Raw genomic sequence first — 15,938 nt, forward strand, 5'->3', positions numbered from 1 at the left:
CAGACGTTCAAATTACAGTACTAAGTATCCCCATCTCCATCTAAATATTACTACTTAACCTCCACAACCACCACTACTCAACTAACTTTAGTATCAAACATGAAAATCCCAATCCCCCTCCTCGAACAATCCGAATGCACTCACTACGCCCAACAAGCCCACGCCCTCACCACCCTCACCACATCCAATAACAACCCCCCAATCCTAATCCACCCCCTCACCACAACCACCGGCCTCGCAATCCGCTCCTCCCCAACCAACACCGGGAAACTCAATCGCGTCGTCGGTCTCGCCATCTCCATCCCCCCTCAGCCCTAATGACCTATCAACCCTCGAAATCATCTACGCCGAGATAGGCCTTTATCCGGAGATTCACCTCTCCGAGACGGCGCATGAGTCTGCGGAGGTGTTGCTGCGGGTGAGAGGGTATAAGGTTGTGGGGGTGGTGGGGGTTTATGTTTTTTCTTCATCTTGCGGTGATTTGGGGGTTGGGGATGGGGATGGGGATAGAGTGAAGAAGGAGGGAATAGAAGTTACGGAATTGGTTAACCCCACCGAGGAACAGAAGGAGGAGTTTATTGCCGCCTCGGTAGCGGGGTTTAGGGATAGTGGAAGGAATGAGGAATTGTTGGGCTTGTTGGCGAGGTTGGCGACGGTGAGGGCCGATACGGGGTTGTTTGTTGCGAGGACGGTGGATGGGGGGAGGGTGGTTGGGTGTGCGGCGTTGGGGGTGCTTGAGACGGGGGATGGTGGGGATGCTGAAGGGAAAGGGGAAGGGGAGAAAGTTGGGCATTTGTATTTGGATAGTACGGTGCCTGGGTATCGGGGAAAGGGGATTCATGGGGCCCTGATCCGGGCGAGGTTGAATAAGTGTAGGGAATTAGGGTTGAAGGTTGTGACGCTGGCGACGGGGGTCGGGGGTGGGAGTGCGAGAAATGCGGAGAGAGAGGGCTTTGAGTTGGGGTATAAGAAGGACGTTTGGGTTCATGATTAGTCTTGTGTTGATACTTGATTGTCATGGTGTTTTGTTGATTTGCTGTATATTGGTGGAGGCAGATGTTAGGTATTGGTTGGATGTATAATGTGTTGTGCTGTGAGCATGATATTGATTCGTTATCTGATTGAGATTGATTGTATATCTTGTGTTGCTCAAATGTGATAGCTATATAGGGTTCACACAAAGTAGAACTAGTGATGGTATACTGGCATAGCCATGTGCCTACGGCTGCCGGTCTGGAAATCACTGCGTGATGAGCAGCAAGAGCATACCTAAGTAATATGCCTTGCAGTATCAGCTCAGATGGATGGGAGCTCGAGTCCCTGACTGTATCAGACTTCCAGTCTGACTCAGGGCTGGCATAGCCGCATCAGGTTGCTGCGTCTGCAGCCACGATGGCAAGAATGTGGATCCGAGATCGCCCTTACTCCGGTAACACATAGAGTTCACGGCCATCTCACGCCCCAGCAGCCTCCAACCGAGCCTTCTTGGCCCGTCGCTTCATCTCCCGCTTGGACAACGGCTTCTCCGCCTCCTCGCCAGTTTGCTCCGATCCGACGGAAGCCTTCCTCTTCAGGCCATCACCCTTGGCATCGTCCTTGGCCTGTGACTTGGCTGATACGTCAGTCTTAGCATCGACTTTGACCACATCCCCCCCATCCACAATATCAATAATCCCCCGCCAGCTGGTCCGCTTCAGCTTGGCCAACGCCACCACCTTCCGGGTCTCCTCGCAGATCGCCTCCTTGCCGCGCTCCTGTGAAAGTCCCCATACACACGCCAGGTTGATCACATCCCACGGTGCCCGAATGGCTAGCGCCCGCCGGGCCTCACTGGACACGATGATGCCTCGACCCCGCGTGGCACGGATCAAGGACATCGCGTTGCCGATGAGGTTTCGCCGAGCATCCAAACCGCTCCCCGTGACCCCCGGCCCATAGCAAATCTCAAACCGTACCCCCCGTGAGATCGCGGCGGAGGCCATCTTAAACTTGAAGTGGAAGGGTAGTCGCACGGAGAGATCCAACGAGATGATGTCGCAGTCGAGGTTGGTGCAGGCATTCAGAAGCGCCTTTTCATTGGTGGGCCGCAGCGCGACCAGGTCATAAGCCTGAGTCAGGCTGGTCAGTCGCTGATTCTGCGTCGGATCGGAGAGGGTCAGGTTCAGGCGGGTGAGGAGCGTGAGGCCTTTGGGCGCATTCTTCGGGGCTGGTGGGGGAGTAGGATTCGGAGGCAGCTTTCCGCTAACGGTTTGGGAGAGAGCGACGGTGGTGTAACCAACTGTTACAGGTCAGCGCTTCAAGGTGGTCGTGGGAAAGAGAGGTTGCTCGCTGATCGGGTCTTGTGCCGGGAAACATGACGCACGTTCTGCAAGAAAGCTTAAGGTAGGGGCAATCTCGGGATCATCCGAGCCATACGGAAGATTCAAATCATAAAACATTATAAGGGCTTTCACTGCCCGCCCGGCATTGACTTCAGAGGGAACACGAGTTGGGGATCGCAAGACTCGTCCAGACAGCAACCGAGGAACCTGTCCGAGAACGGCCATCGAGAAATCGGCCGGAGCGCGAGTTGATCCGGGCCGGCAGGTGATCTAGCCTCCGAGCAAACCGGTCCCGTGACCACCAAGGCGGAGCGACTCGCTCTTACTAGCCATTCTGATCACCATCCCAAAGACTATACTCGCTGCCCATCGCTTGCTTGGACGATAGCACGGCTGCCTTCTTGACACGGGCCCCCGCCACTCCTGGTCTTGCAGCTGCTGTTGTCTGTCCATCTCCTCTCGCAATCCTACCTCGCGAACTTGCCTCCTCGCCCCCCTCCCTACCCCGCCGCTTTTTATCTCGATCGATATCTGATTGTGGGCTGATCCTGAACCTGCCTTCCAGCCGCCATCACAATGGCGCGCGTCTATGCGGATGTCAACGAGCACATGCCCCGGTCCTACTGGGACTATGACAGTGTGAACATTTCCTGGGGTGTTCTGGAGAACTACGAGGTGGTTCGCAAGATTGGTAAGGCGAAATACGGCCCGCGCCATCCAAACCGCCTGCCGAATATCGCATCATCCGTGTAAATTACGTGCTAACCAGTATTCCTCCAGGTCGTGGAAAGTACTCCGAAGTCTTCGAGGGCATTAACGTCGTCAACTACCAGAAATGCGTCATCAAGGTCCTCAAGCCGGTTAAGAAGAAGAAGATCAAGCGTGAGATCAAGATCCTCCAGAACTTGGCCGGTGGCCCCAACGTCGTCGCTTTGTTGGACGTGGTTCGCGACAGTCAGAGCAAGACCCCGAGTCTGGTATTTGAGTATGTCAACAACACGGATTTCCGTACCCTGTATCCTCGGTTCTCCGACTACGATGTCCGGTACTATGTCTTCGAGCTCCTGAAGGCCCTGGATTTCTGCCACAGCAAGGGCATCATGCACCGTGATGTCAAGCCTCACAATGTCATGATCGATCACGAGAAGCGCAAGGTAGGTTCTTCTCCCCCCCCCATCTGCTCGAAAGGCGTCGCTAATGTAACTAGCTCCGTCTTATCGATTGGGGTCTTGCCGAATTCTACCACAAGGGCACGGAATACAACGTCCGCGTCGCTTCGCGGTACTTCAAGGGTCCCGAGCTGCTGGTGGATTTCCAAGAATATGACTACTCCTTGGACATGTGGTCTCTGGGAGCCATGTTTGCTTCCATGATTTTCCGCAAGGAGCCCTTCTTCCACGGCAACAGCAACTCCGACCAGCTGGTGAAAATCGCCAAGGTGCTCGGTACCGAGGAGCTGTTCGAGTACTTGGACAGGTATGAGATTGAACTGGATCCTCAATACGACGAGATCCTCTCCCGCTTCCCCCGGAAGCCTTGGCCCTCGTTTGTGAATGCCGAGAACCAGCGCTTCGTCAGCGATGAAGCGATTGACTTTTTGGACAAACTTCTCCGATACGACCATGCGGTATGAAATATCCCTCGGTCTCGCAATTCACCAGCTAACCCGTTCCAGGAACGTCTTACTGCCCAGGAGGCCATGGCTCATCCTTACTTCGCCCCCGTGCGGGCCGCCGAGGCCCAGGCTGCCCGAAACAACACCGCGACCGCATAAACAAGTCCGCGCCGTGGAAAGAACCAACCATACCTTTACAGATGTCGTCGCTACTGCGAGCCTTTCCAGTGTCATTTCTCCGATGTGATATCTCTTTCGAATGTTGAGTTACTCTGGGTCGGATGGGATGCTGGGTCTAATACAGAAAACATCACAAACATTGTGCCGACGAACCGGGGTGTCGTGGCCTGAATGAAAGCGCCGTGGGTGCGATGAGTTATGGCATACGGAGATGATGATGACGACAGCTGACATACGCGCTAATATATCTCGAGTCGAACCTCTTGGCATACCCAGTGAGTGGAATCTATCAGACGGTGTTTAGAGTGGGATGGATCTTCGCTCCTGTTTGAACCTGCGTAACCATATAACCTTCCCATACTCTGCGCCTTTTCCGTTTCCGATTTTTCGCGTGACTAGTTGGTCTGGTGTTGAAGGGATTTCTTTGATGCTTTCGCGTTGCATTTCAATCTACCTCTTTCCCCTCATAATCTGCATGCCAATCCTAGTTTGAGCTTGGTGATTCCCCGAGCGTGTGTTTGGCAAGACCTGCCTCCTGGCCTGGATGGAGAGGCTACATAGAGAAGATGCATATGCTCTACAAGCTTTACAATGCACCATGAAGTCTTCCTGCCATAAGCGTCGATATCCGGAGTAGATGGATAGCCATGATGACTCGACCTCACGTGACCGTGACTCACTCGAATTGCGCCAGATCCTCCGCGGGATGCTGCATAAATGTCTCGACAGCAGACAACTGAAGGAAGCATTGAGCAGCACCAACTTCTGTGGCCAGTCTAGACGGGTGCAGCCAGAGAGCAGTTAGCAGTTAGTTTACAGTTGACCCAGTCACCAGTTCCTCAGGCTTTCTCCACCGCCCGGTGTCCTCAGGCCCCGCACCCGCATGCTCTGATTCGTTCCGTTCTTTGCTCTGCGCCAGGAAATTTAATTGCCCGCATTCGCACAACGACCCAACCCCTCCCCCTCTTCCTCTCTATCGCCGTTTGAGTCACCGGTGTCAAGATACTTATCCGTCGACTCGTGGCGCGATCGGCGCCCTGGAGATTCCCTCCTCCCCCTTCCTTATATCGTCCGTTTTCCAGAATGGCCCAGCCCTCTGCTCCCCAAAACCCGAGTACGTCCTTTGTCCTTATCGTCCCTCCCCCCGCAATGTTCACTCACTGACCATGTCCTGCTTACTCTAGCTGGTGAGCCCAAGGCTCCCGTCGCCGATGTCCCTCCCCAGGCCGACGATCAGTTGCGGAACCAGGATGCCAGTGCCGTCACCCAGCCCGCCGAGGGCCAGAAGGTGAAGAGCGAGAAGGAATGTATGTAATTGTCCGGACTATGCCCTCCTGGCATCATATTCTGACCACCGCTGGTGATCATAGTGGAGCGTGAGCGTCGCAAGGCCGAGAAGGCGAAGAAGTTCGCCGAGAAGCAGGCCAAGCAGGCTGCTGCTGCTAAGACCGCCGCCCCCAAGGCTGAGAAGAAGCCCAAGATCGAGAAGGAGAAGACAACCGATGCGTACGACCCCAAGGTGATTGAGGCCGGCCGTTACGAATGGTGGGAGGAACGCGGCCTGTTCCAGCCCGAGTTCGGTCCCGATGGCAAGGTCAGGCCGGAAGGTTACTTCGTCATTCCCATTCCTCCTCCCAACGTCACCGGTGCCCTGCATATGGGTCACGCCCTCACCAACGCCCTCCAAGACACCATGATCCGTTGGCAGCGCATGAAGGGCAAGACCACTCTGTGGCTGCCCGGTATGGACCACGCCGGTATCTCCACCCAGAGTGTCGTTGAGAAGATGCTCTGGAAGATGGAGAAGAAGACCCGCCACGACCTGGGTCGTGAGGCTCTCGTCGACCGCGTGTGGGCTTGGAAGAAGGAGTACCACGCCAACATCAAGAACGCTCTGCGCCGCGTGGGTGGTTCCTTCGACTGGACTCGCGAGGCTTTCACCATGGACCCCAACTTGTCGGCCGCCGTCACGGAGACTTTCGTCCGCCTCCACGAGGAGGGCATCATCTACCGTGCCAACCGCCTGGTCAACTGGTGTGTGGCTTTGAACACCTCTCTCTCCAACCTTGAGGTCGAGAACAAGGAGGTGGATGGCCGTACCCTCCTCGACGTGCCCGGCTACGAGCGGAAGGTCGAGTTCGGTGTGCTGACCCACTTCTGCTACGAAATCGATGGCACCAAGGAGCGCATCGAGATCGCCACCACTCGTCCGGAGACCATGATCGGTGACAGTGGTATCGCTGTCCACCCCGACGACCAGCGCTACAAGCACCTGATTGGCAAGTTTGCTCGCCACCCCTTCGTCGATCGCTTGATGCCCATCGTCGCCGACAAGGATGTCGACCCCGAGTTCGGTACCGGTGCGGTCAAGATCACCCCGGCCCACGACTTTAACGATTTCAACCGCGGAAAGGCCCACAACCTCGAGTTCATATCGGTGCTGAACGACGACGGTACCTTCAACAGCAAGGGTGGTCCCTTCGCTGGCATGAAGCGCTTCGACGCGCGTTACAAGGTCATTGAGCTCCTGAAGGAGAAGGGCCTGTACGTCAAGTGGGAGAACAACCCCATGAAGATCCCCCGTTGCGCCAAGTCCAACGACGTGATCGAGCCCATTCTCAAGCCCCAGTGGTGGATGAAGATGGAGAGCCTTGCCAAGCCGGCCATCGAGGCCGTTGAGAAGGGCGACATCGTGATCAAGCCCGAGTCTGCTGAGAAGAGCTACTACCGCTGGATGACGAACATCAACGACTGGTGTCTGTCCCGTCAGCTCTGGTGGGGTCACCAGGCTCCCGCCTACTTCGTGAAGATTGAGGGCGAGGACGGCGATGACAGCGATGGCAACCTCTGGGTCACTGGCCGCACAGAGGAGGCTGCCCGTGAGAAAGCCGAGGCCAAGTTCCCTGGCAAGAAGTTCACCCTGATCCGTGACCCTGATGTCTTGGATACCTGGTTCTCTTCTGGCCTGTGGCCCTTCTCCACCCTGGGCTGGCCCCGTCAGACCCACGACCTGGAGAACCTGTACCCCACCTCCGTCCTGGAGACTGGCTGGGATATTCTGTTCTTCTGGGTTGCCCGAATGATCATGCTGGGTATCAAGTTGACCGGCAAGGTGCCCTTCAAGGAGGTGTACTGCCACTCCCTGATCCGTGACTCCGAGGGTCGTAAGATGTCCAAGTCCTTGGGTAATGTTGTTGACCCGCTGGATGTCATGGAGGGTATCCAGCTCCAGGACCTTCACGCCAAGTTGCTCGTCGGTAACCTGGCCGAGAAGGAGGTTGCTGCTGCGACCAAGTACCAGAAGAAGGCCTTCCCCAAGGGTATCCCCGAGTGCGGTGCTGACGCTCTGCGCTTCTCCCTGGTCTCTTACACTACCGGTGGTAGGTTATTCTGCATTCCAAGCTAAAAGATCTCTACTGACTGCTCCAATTAGGTGGTGATATTGCGTTCGACATCCAGGTCATCCACGGTTACCGCCGTTTCTGTAACAAGATCTACCAGGCTACCAAGTTCGTGCTCGGCAAGTTGGGCGATGACTTCAAGCCCCAGGCGTCCCCTAAGAAGACTGGCAAGGAGTCTCTCGCTGAGCGCTGGATTTTGCACAAGTTCAACCAGGCTGCCAAGGAGATGAACGAGACCCTGGAGCAGCGCGAATTCTCCCAGTCGGCCCAGATCGTCTACCAGTACTGGTATGGCCAGCTCTGCGACGTCTTCATCGAGAACTCCAAGTTCCTTCTGGCTCCTGAGGTTTCTGCGGAGGCGCAGCAGTCCGCCAAGGAGACCCTCTACACCGCACTGGAGGGTGCCCTGACCCTCATCCACCCGATGATGCCTTTCGTCACCGAGCACCTGTGGCAGCGTCTGCCCCGCCGCGAGGGAGACGCCACGATCTCGATCATGAAGGCCAAGTACCCCGAGTACACCCCCGAATTCGATGACGTCGAGGCCGAGACCGCCTACGAGCTGATTCTCGACACCTCCAAGGCCGTCCGGTCGATCCTCGCCCAGTACGAGATCAAGACCAAGGGTGACATCGTCATTCACACCTACGACGCCGTCAGCCACAAGACCGTGTCCGAGGAGCTCACCAGCATCAAGTCTCTCGGTGGCAAGACCCTGGGCGACCTCAGCGTGCTCGGCCCCGAGACCACCGCTCCTCCCTCGGGTTGCGTGGTGGCTCCCGTCAGCTCCCAGGCGGCTGTGTACCTCCGCGTGTCCAAGGAGGTTGCTCTTGAGCAGGAGGGCAAGGCCAAGGCCAGCCTGGAGAAGGCGCGCGAGACTGTGCGTCGCCAGCAGACCCTGATCACCAGCGCCGGCTGGGAGAAGGCCAAGCCGGAGGTTCGTGAGGCGGAGCAGAAGAAGCTTCTGGATGCGGAGAGCGAGGCTGCTCGGTTGGAGGAGCAGATCCGGGAGTTTGAAAAGCTGCGCCTGGAGTAGATTAGACCGTGATACACATACATACCAGATTAAAACAATTTATTAGCTTGTTCAACTTCTCTACAGTGAGTCTACGTAGCGTAGTGACCATAACAGGGATGTACTTTCTAAGTACTAGTATTTATTTCTTGCCTACCCCTGAAGACCGACGTGGTAGTTGCTATGCAGACGAGATGAGAAGGGACAAACCTGTGGATAGGTGCAGGACTGCTCCAACAAGGACGCCCTTGTAAGTGCATATACTGTATGGATATATGTAGAATGACAGCCCGCCAACCATTCAAATACATCAAGTACAGACATCCTGACTGTTATTTTGTATGTCAATGTTGGCATGTGGAGAATAAGCTTATCGATAAGCGACGCCAAGCCCCTTCCGCCAAAACTTTTCGCTCCGCCTTTTTTCGATTTTCCGAATCGGCTCGAGCAAATCTGAACCTCCTCAACTTCCACCCTATTACCACGTCAAAATGCTTCGGGAAGTGTACGTACCCCCATACCTATTTGACTCTTGATACTTCGAGAATTATAGTTAATGGAATTCTAGCAAACCCAAGAACGCGCGCACGGCGCGCATCCTCAAAGCCAAAGAGCCCCAACTAATCGAGCCACCCAAACGCACGCTTCTCTTGCACGGGTCGAAATGCCCGCAACCGCTGCACACGGTTCTGAAGACGATCCACTCGCTGACTCGCCCGAACTCGATTCTATTCCACAAGAAGAACGAGATCCGGCCGTTTGAGAATGCCGAGAGTCTGGAGTTTCTGGCCGAGAAGAACGAGTGCGGATTGGTGGTGTTTGGAAGCAGCAATAAGAAGCGGCCGAACTGTGTGACGCTGGCTCGGGTGTTCAATACCAAGGTGTTGGATATGTGTGAGTTGTTGTTGTTGCCTAGGGAGGGTCAGGAGGAGGGTTTGGACAGTCTGCAGATTGGGATTGGCATGCGGCCGATGCTGTTGTTTGCTGGGAGTCCCTGGGAGGATGAGACTTCGACGGCGCATGTTATGCTTAAGAGCATGTTTGTGGATATGTTCAAGGGGGAGACGAGTGATAAGATTGATGTGGAGGGGTTGCAGTATGTGTTGATGATTGGGGCGGAGGAGCCGACGGAGGGTCTGGCGCCGGTGATTCATCTGCGTTGGTATAAGTTGCGGACGAAGCGCAGTGGGCATAAGTTGCCTCGTGTGGAGTTGGATGAAATTGGTCCTAAGTTTGATTTCAAGGTTGGACGCATGCAGGAGGCGGAGAGCCAGGTCATGAAGGAGGCCATGAAACAGGGTAAGAGGCCGAATGAGGAGATCAAGCTCAAGAAGAACATTGGGCTGGATTCTATCGGTGATAAGATCGGTCGCGTGCATCTGGGTAAGCAGGATCTGGGTGGTCTGCAGACCCGCAAGATGAAGGGTCTGAAGCGTCGCGCCGGTGTGGAGTCGGATGAGGAGGATGCCGACATGATGGATGTGGATGAGATCTCCGAGGACGAGGGACGCAAGCGGACCAAGACGGCCTGAGAGATTTGAGTCTTGTTGTTGGTGTTTCTTCTATTGTCTACCTATCTATCGATCTATCTTCGCGCACGAGGCGTTTCCGGGGGATTGGATTTGTTCTGACCAAGGTCGAGGCGACTAGCTTCGGACCGGTTTGTTGATACGGGTTGATGTTTAGACATGCAAAAGTGATTGATTCATTCCATTTCTACCTGTTTACCTACTTCCACCCTCAAAATCATCTATACCATCCACGTGACCATGACGTCCGCTCGGGCCGACTCTCACATGCCGAGGATCTTCAGCAGCGTCGCGGATGCTCTTCTTCCCTTAAATGCCGACTTCCCCCACCTCACCTCCTACCACTACTGTCTGCTATGCTTCTTTGCCTGTCATCCCCTATGAAGCCCGCGAGCAGTTCCTCCGGTTCCTGCTGCTCTCTCCCGTTCGAGGATTCCCGCCGGTGGACGTAAATCCCTCCCCGCATTCCCATCGGACCGTTGCCGAGGTCCGCCGACACTGAACAAGATGGATGTCCTCATGGTAGCACTCCCTCCAGTGATAGTCAACACAATAAATCTAACACCATCCAGTCCCATCTCGACACCCTCGTCACAAACCCCGATATCGCCCCCCTCCTCTCTCTCCTCAAGGGTATTCGAAATGGCGCTGTCTACGGAGCTAAAGTGCGGTTTCCGCATGCGCTGGTGTATGCCTACCTCCTCTCTACCATCGCATAGAAACCAGAAACTGATATGGATGTTCAATTATGATGCAGAATGATTTTCCTCTTCCGATCCGGAACGTAAGTTCGCATCCCACCAATCCCTCATACACAACCCACCCAAACTAACTAATGTAATGAATTACCCCAGCATCCGCGAAAAAGTCAAGCTCGTATTCAAAGCCACGCGCCAACACGCCCGAAACCTAGCCACCTTCGCACTGATTTGGAAATCCGTCATGATTGTTCTCCGGAACGTGAATTTCGCTGCGCCGGGCAAGGAAGGTCGATATGATAGTTTCCTTGCGGGGTTGGCGGGCGGGTATGCTGTGTTTGGGAGACATAAGACGAGTATTACGCAGCAGGTAACGCCACCTACTATCTATCTATCCTTGGATTGAGTTTTGGGGTGTGGCGGGGGGGGGGGGGGGAAAGATTATGAGGATGAGAGGGCTAACTTAAGTAATCGGACAGATCGTCATCTACGTCTTCGCGCGCGTCGTCCTCGCAATGGCAAAACTCGCCGTTCGGCCAAATATGCATCCGCTTTCATCATTGATTACGTCTGACGCGAGAGCCAAGATCGAGGGTCATGCGTGGCCGGTCTTTGCGAGCCTGACGTGGGCGTTTGTGATGTATATCTTCAGATGGCATCCGGATACCCTTATGTCGAGTTTGAGGAGTAGTATGGTGTATATGTATGTTTCTTTGGTTTTGCGCTGGAGGTTAATAGGTGTGCTGACTGGCTGTTGCAGATACGCGGACTCGGATCACTGGGATTCGTTCCGGAACTTTTTGATACACAATAAATAGGTGTTGGGTTGGGGGTTTGTGTTACGGTGCGGGCGTATACAGGTGTTTGTCTCTATGGGTATTTTTATGGGATGTGGCTTGGTTAGGGGTGAGCCCTCCGCTGGCGGGTGGGGATGTATATGATAGAGAGTGTGGTGTGGTGTGGTGATGATGATGTTTATTCGGGAGAGTATAGTTGAAAGTGGACTGTTGAAAGTACCTCAGTCACTTCCTATGCTCGGTGAATAGTATACCAGACAATTTGTAAATGAGGATCTCGGAATCCGACACTTAGCAATACCAGCTTGCTGCCACTGATCAGAGTATCACAACCAGATCAATCAAATCCTGTTTTTCCCTTGCTTTTGCTGTAGGAAGAGAACTCCCATCCATGACTCCATTTCAACCTTTGTACAATCCCACCAATCCATACACAGTATGTCCAGTCCCAATCCGAGTGCACCCCTCCGTACTGCGGATTGGCTGGCTGTATTTTCTCCGGTCGCCCACTTCTCCCAAGGTGAGCAGTTCCTGGATTTGTCCGAGTCCGATGCCTCTTATTTTGCCCTGGGCATATTTTAGGCCCTTGTTCCAAAGTTCTACCCACTATGGCTTAACGAGATCCGACTGCTGTGTAACCCTCCACTTCACACCATTGGTTCCAATACACCAATAGCATGATCCCAGTGTTCCTCCACCAACCTCACCACATCCTTCGCCTCCGTCCTTCCCACATACTCTTCCAACCCAAATCTGCCTTCCTCTCCATCATCCCCCTCAATCCAGACAAGCTCCATGACCTTATACGAAAGCAGCACATCGTGCGCTTCTTCATAATACACCCGTCGACTCCAAACAGGAACCCACACCGTCTCCCCCAGCACCGTAATAGGATGCTCCTCTCTGTGATTAGACTGCACCTCTGGACCCCAGACTTTGCGCTCCGTGTGGATAGTCGCCCCCGTTGCGTATCTCTTCCCTGTGATGAGATATATACGTCTTTGATTTGTGGGGTTCGCTATGGTTGTGGGTGTCGGCGTTGAAGTTGACAGAGCCGGTTTGGAATTAGACCCCCCGGAGGCAGGGGCTGGGGCTGATGTAGATGTAGGTCTTCTCCAATCCCTCTCCCTTCCTGTTCCCCAACTATCAGGTTCCACCATCCGGGCAAAATCCCCTACCCAGGATACCCTTTCAAGCAACTGCTCCAAGTAGTCTTCGAGGATGTGGGGCGTGCGATCCAGGACTTCTGAGTTAGAATTGACTGTGTTTCAAGCAATAAGGTTATCGTGGTAACACAGCGCAATGATGTGAAAGAGAGCAAACGAATAAGCCCTTGGATGTAAGGTGGGTGATGTCCAGACAAAGAGGATAATTCCCTTTACCAAAGGAACTCTCGCAGTGAACACAGCATCCTTGAGATACATTTTGAAAGCATATTCATGCTATTGTAGGGAATAGGAGATGTGCAAGACCAGACCTGGATTCGATAAATTTGATAGGCCTGATGATGATTTGCGTCCGACGAGTAAACTCATGAGCAGGGGCAAGCACCTTATATAGGTGGATGTGTAGGTTATATTCCCTGGTTTTAGTCGGATGTCTCCTATACCAGTGATGCAGGTCCCTATGAAGGGTGAATATTTTCCGAGAGATCCTTGGGTGGGCAGAAGTGAAAGGCACTGAGCAATCGTCGCCATCGGGTCATTCCAGATGAAGGGTTAATCTCAAAAGTAGAAGGTGCCATTGAATGAGATGGATTCCCACTTGCTGTATCTAACAAGATTCATTGGGTTAATTCTACCATTTCCAACATCATTGGCTTGTAAGTATGCAGCTATCTAGTAAATTAGATTGTTGGTTCAGGAATACCCGCGCATTGGGTTTCCAGCGACTCCATCGGCAAGAGACTCGAGACGGTCCCATTGACCGCAAACACCATCGCGTATCCATCGGGGTGATAGGCAGGCCACCCCATTCCCGGTAGCCCATTCACCGGGTCCCGCATAAATGCAAGATACAGATCCTGCCAGTAGGATGCTACGGCAGTCTCAAACGCCGTGGCAGGACCGCCGTACTGCGAGTATGTGCCAAATAGCAATGGAAGCTCGGAGCTGTGGTAGGCTCCTTCCCAAGGCCGAGGAGAGATGTTGCTAAAGTTCGCAGTGTTGAAGTAGCGGAATGACAGAGACGAAGTATTGTAGCGAAGACTGTTATGTGTTCATCGTGGTCAGCACTGAACGAAAATACTTGGCATGAAGACGTACTGGCCGTTATAGTTTGCCGGACAAAGATGCGTGATCACAGTCTCCTCGTGGACGTAGGTCATATTCGGTCCATCAGGACCAGCCCAGGCAACTAGTGATGCTTCCTCATTGGCGTTGGTGCCAAATATAGCAGGCTAGAAACCAAGGACATTAGCGAGATTCACAGTCTATGCAGGTTGCAGCTTACCAATTTGGAATAATTTCCAGCAAAAGCCCGGGCAGTGTAATCATCGAATTTGGTGACATTGTCCACAATGGTCGTGAATTTTAGGGTAGGGTCAGTGGAATATAGAGTGTAGTTCTCGTAGAATTGAATGATATCATCCGCACTGACGTTTCTCATGCAAGTCAGTTCTTCGCGAGGTTGTAGATTGCCGCAGCCCATGTGCTCAGCGACGAATGTAAAGTTCGTATGGTCCACATCCACGCTGGCACCGGTGGCGAACACACTCCCCGAGTGCATAATCAAGCCAGAAACTATGGGGTCATCAGGCCAGGCATAGTTGTAATAGTCCGTGCTGGCTGCTCCAGAGCTCTGCCCCCAGAGCGTCATCTTGGCAGGGTCCCCGCCAAAGGCAGCGATGTTATCTCGGACCCATTCAACAGCAAACCTTTGATCCAGGAGTCCAAGATTCAGGTTCCGATTGATCTCAGCCAGTCCGGCAGAGTTGGGGAAGCCGAAAATATTGACACGGTAACTGGTGATACATGATCAGTTCAATAAGTCCAGGCGACACAGTAACCTTAAAGCCAACGAAGAGCTGGTCTAAGTGCCCCCGTTCTGAGGACGACTCACTTGATAGCTACGACGATATGAGATTGGGTCTGTTGAATCCAATTACTCGGATCAAAGCCATTCGTCAGTAGCCCACCCTCGTAAAAGCCGCCACCAAACATCCAGATCAAAACTGGCAACGGCTTATCCACGGCATGCAATGGCGTCCAAACATTGAGCGTTAGGCAGTCCTCTGACGTTGTTCCATATGGCTGCAGCCAGGGAGAGTCAAAGGTGTACACGGACGGGTCTGTCGTTGTAGTCAATGGATACTGCGGGCAAGATGGACCGATTTTGGTAGCGTCGATGATCGCCTCTGCAGGCTTGGTCTGAGGAGGCGCAAATCGTAGTTCGTTCACCGGAGGGGCTGCAAAGGGCACTCCAAGAAACTGAGCGACATCCGGGGCAGAGCCATTGATCATGCCATGCAGCCGTCCAACGGTTGTATCAATTGCAAGAGAGGTTTTCGCAGCTGCTGAGTGAAGCTGAATTGCAGCAGTACACAGAGTGAAAGCCTTTGACCACATAGTACCTGCGCTCTCGGTAGGATTAACTAGACTGATAGCAGGAAAGAATGCACTCAAGGCTGCAGATGCCGTATTAATATTATTTGTCTCGACAACATAGCCATAACGACATATTCTTCAGACGTTGGCTAACTAGTATTCTGCAACGCCAATGCGTCATTTTGTGCCGTTTAACTCCACCATGCAATGGTCTGCGGAGAACCTCCGAAAGCTGGGGAAGGGACTCAGGGTCTCCGCATTGGCCCAAGGGCTATAGACTCTGAAGGGATCGCGTCTGTGGGACGACGAGCAGGCGGAGTTCAAGCCTATTTCGACTTAGCAGATATGCCGTCTCGCGTCCCTGGCCGCATTCCCGAGAATCTCGCTATCACGGAGACGAATCCGGGGAAGGGAACAGCCGTCCCAGAGAACTTTTGTTATTTGCAAACGCAAGAAAAAGACTTGATCTTTTGCGTGGTGTTGCTGCATTCAATTGCTGTCATGGTACCCATGCATGGCATGCCTTTTGAGGTTGGGGTAATTTAGCATTCCGTTCCCACAGTCAACAAACATGCTTAGGAGTGGAGATCCAGCACCTGTCAATGTCAACGGACCAACTGTCCGCATCATATTGCCATGAATTCCTGCTGCGATGCACCACTGAACAACGCGGCCATGTAGGCATCCAATCCTTTGAGAAAACCGAAGATGAAGATGAAGGAAAAGCGCGCCGACCGGCGGATGGCCAGCCAAGACACGGACAAACGGAGCAAACAGCTCTGACTCAATCCGCGATTTTCTCTTTTGCCTCATCCCAACTTCTCCCTCTCGGTCATC

At 53.6% G+C, this 15,938-nt stretch overlaps 7 protein-coding genes across 7 annotated transcripts; 4 read left to right on the forward strand and 3 right to left on the reverse strand.

Moving 5' to 3' along the window:
• Positions 1 to 458: 458 nt before the first annotated feature.
• BO94DRAFT_244427 (uncharacterized protein) lies at positions 459 to 1,236 on the reverse strand. Its single transcript, XM_025606390.1, has one exon. It carries the CDS (start codon positions 1,017 to 1,019, stop codon positions 600 to 602), a length of 420 nt encoding a protein of 139 aa, XP_025463209.1. The 5' UTR covers positions 1,020 to 1,236; the 3' UTR covers positions 459 to 599.
• Positions 1,094 to 2,534, reverse strand: BO94DRAFT_539113 (ribonuclease P subunit p30 family protein). Its single transcript, XM_025612631.1, has 2 exons — positions 2,363 to 2,534; positions 1,094 to 2,278 (listed from the first exon to the last, which is right to left on the reverse strand). The coding sequence occupies exons 1-2, from the start codon at positions 2,436 to 2,438 to the stop codon at positions 1,455 to 1,457; spliced, it is 900 nt and encodes a 299-aa protein (XP_025463210.1). The 5' UTR covers positions 2,439 to 2,534; the 3' UTR covers positions 1,094 to 1,454.
• Positions 2,535 to 2,897: 363 nt separating this feature from the next.
• Positions 2,898 to 4,095, forward strand: BO94DRAFT_475612 (casein kinase II subunit alpha/alpha'; the record flags this gene model as incomplete). Its single annotated transcript, XM_025608572.1, has 4 exons — positions 2,898 to 3,012; positions 3,102 to 3,475; positions 3,529 to 3,948; positions 3,997 to 4,095. 4 exons carry the CDS (start codon positions 2,898 to 2,900, stop codon positions 4,093 to 4,095), a joined length of 1,008 nt encoding a protein of 335 aa, XP_025463211.1.
• Positions 4,096 to 4,841: 746 nt separating this feature from the next.
• Positions 4,842 to 10,254, forward strand: BO94DRAFT_569023 (valine--tRNA ligase). Its single transcript, XM_025614713.1, has 6 exons — positions 4,842 to 5,230; positions 5,301 to 5,423; positions 5,487 to 7,496; positions 7,550 to 7,629; positions 7,753 to 8,528; positions 9,101 to 10,254. Exons 1-6 carry the CDS (start codon positions 5,200 to 5,202, stop codon positions 10,062 to 10,064), a joined length of 3,984 nt encoding a protein of 1,327 aa, XP_025463212.1. The 5' UTR covers positions 4,842 to 5,199; the 3' UTR covers positions 10,065 to 10,254.
• A 130-nt stretch (positions 10,255 to 10,384) lies between these two features.
• Positions 10,385 to 11,903, forward strand: BO94DRAFT_539118 (Tim17/Tim22/Tim23/Pmp24 family protein). Its single transcript, XM_025612632.1, has 6 exons — positions 10,385 to 10,583; positions 10,634 to 10,749; positions 10,819 to 10,845; positions 10,916 to 11,129; positions 11,239 to 11,462; positions 11,520 to 11,903. Exons 1-6 carry the CDS (start codon positions 10,569 to 10,571, stop codon positions 11,575 to 11,577), a joined length of 654 nt encoding a protein of 217 aa, XP_025463213.1. The 5' UTR covers positions 10,385 to 10,568; the 3' UTR covers positions 11,578 to 11,903.
• A 60-nt stretch (positions 11,904 to 11,963) lies between these two features.
• On the forward strand, positions 11,964 to 12,846 carry BO94DRAFT_244587 (uncharacterized protein). Its single transcript, XM_025606391.1, has 2 exons — positions 11,964 to 12,660; positions 12,830 to 12,846. The coding sequence occupies exon 1, from the start codon at positions 12,234 to 12,236 to the stop codon at positions 12,597 to 12,599; it is 366 nt and encodes a 121-aa protein (XP_025463214.1). The 5' UTR covers positions 11,964 to 12,233; the 3' UTR covers positions 12,600 to 12,660; positions 12,830 to 12,846.
• Positions 12,847 to 13,402: 556 nt separating this feature from the next.
• Positions 13,403 to 15,122, reverse strand: BO94DRAFT_550026 (chlorogenic acid esterase precursor; the record flags this gene model as incomplete). The annotated part of the gene is made up of 4 exons (XM_025613474.1): positions 13,403 to 13,763; positions 13,821 to 13,954; positions 14,008 to 14,518; positions 14,617 to 15,122. 4 exons carry the CDS (start codon positions 15,120 to 15,122, stop codon positions 13,403 to 13,405), a joined length of 1,512 nt encoding a protein of 503 aa, XP_025463215.1.
• Between the last annotated feature and the right edge of the window lie 816 nt (positions 15,123 to 15,938).

The sequence above is a fragment of the Aspergillus sclerotioniger genome (assembly GCF_003184525.1).
Source record: "Aspergillus sclerotioniger CBS 115572 chromosome Unknown BO94scaffold_33, whole genome shotgun sequence".
NCBI classification, from domain to species: Eukaryota; Fungi; Ascomycota; class Eurotiomycetes; order Eurotiales; family Aspergillaceae; genus Aspergillus; species Aspergillus sclerotioniger.

What these genes read in the sequence shown, in the direction of transcription:
- BO94DRAFT_244427 (XM_025606390.1), bottom strand. Translation starts at nt 1,019, where the DNA reads ATGACAATCAAGTATCAACACAAGACTAATCATGAACCCAAACGTCCT.
- BO94DRAFT_539113 (XM_025612631.1), bottom strand. Translation starts at nt 2,438, where the DNA reads ATGTTTTATGATTTGAATCTTCCGTATGGCTCGGATGATCCCGAGATT. An exon ending in CTTAAGCTTTCTTGCAGAAC is followed by an intron (nt 2,279 to 2,362) that starts GTGCGTCATGTT and finishes GACCTGTAACAG; the next exon opens with TTGGTTACACCACCGTCGCT.
- BO94DRAFT_569023 (XM_025614713.1), top strand. Translation starts at nt 5,200, where the DNA reads ATGGCCCAGCCCTCTGCTCCCCAAAACCCGA. An exon ending in CTCTGCTCCCCAAAACCCGA is followed by an intron (nt 5,231 to 5,300) that starts GTACGTCCTTTG and finishes TGCTTACTCTAG; the next exon opens with CTGGTGAGCCCAAGGCTCCC. An exon ending in GGTGAAGAGCGAGAAGGAAT is followed by an intron (nt 5,424 to 5,486) that starts GTATGTAATTGT and finishes TGGTGATCATAG; the next exon opens with TGGAGCGTGAGCGTCGCAAG.
- BO94DRAFT_539118 (XM_025612632.1), top strand. An exon ending in TTCCTCTTCCGATCCGGAAC is followed by an intron (nt 10,846 to 10,915) that starts GTAAGTTCGCAT and finishes GAATTACCCCAG; the next exon opens with CATCCGCGAAAAAGTCAAGC. An exon ending in AGACGAGTATTACGCAGCAG is followed by an intron (nt 11,130 to 11,238) that starts GTAACGCCACCT and finishes GTAATCGGACAG; the next exon opens with ATCGTCATCTACGTCTTCGC.
- BO94DRAFT_244587 (XM_025606391.1), top strand. Translation starts at nt 12,234, where the DNA reads ATGATCCCAGTGTTCCTCCACCAACCTCACCACATCCTTCGCCTCCGT.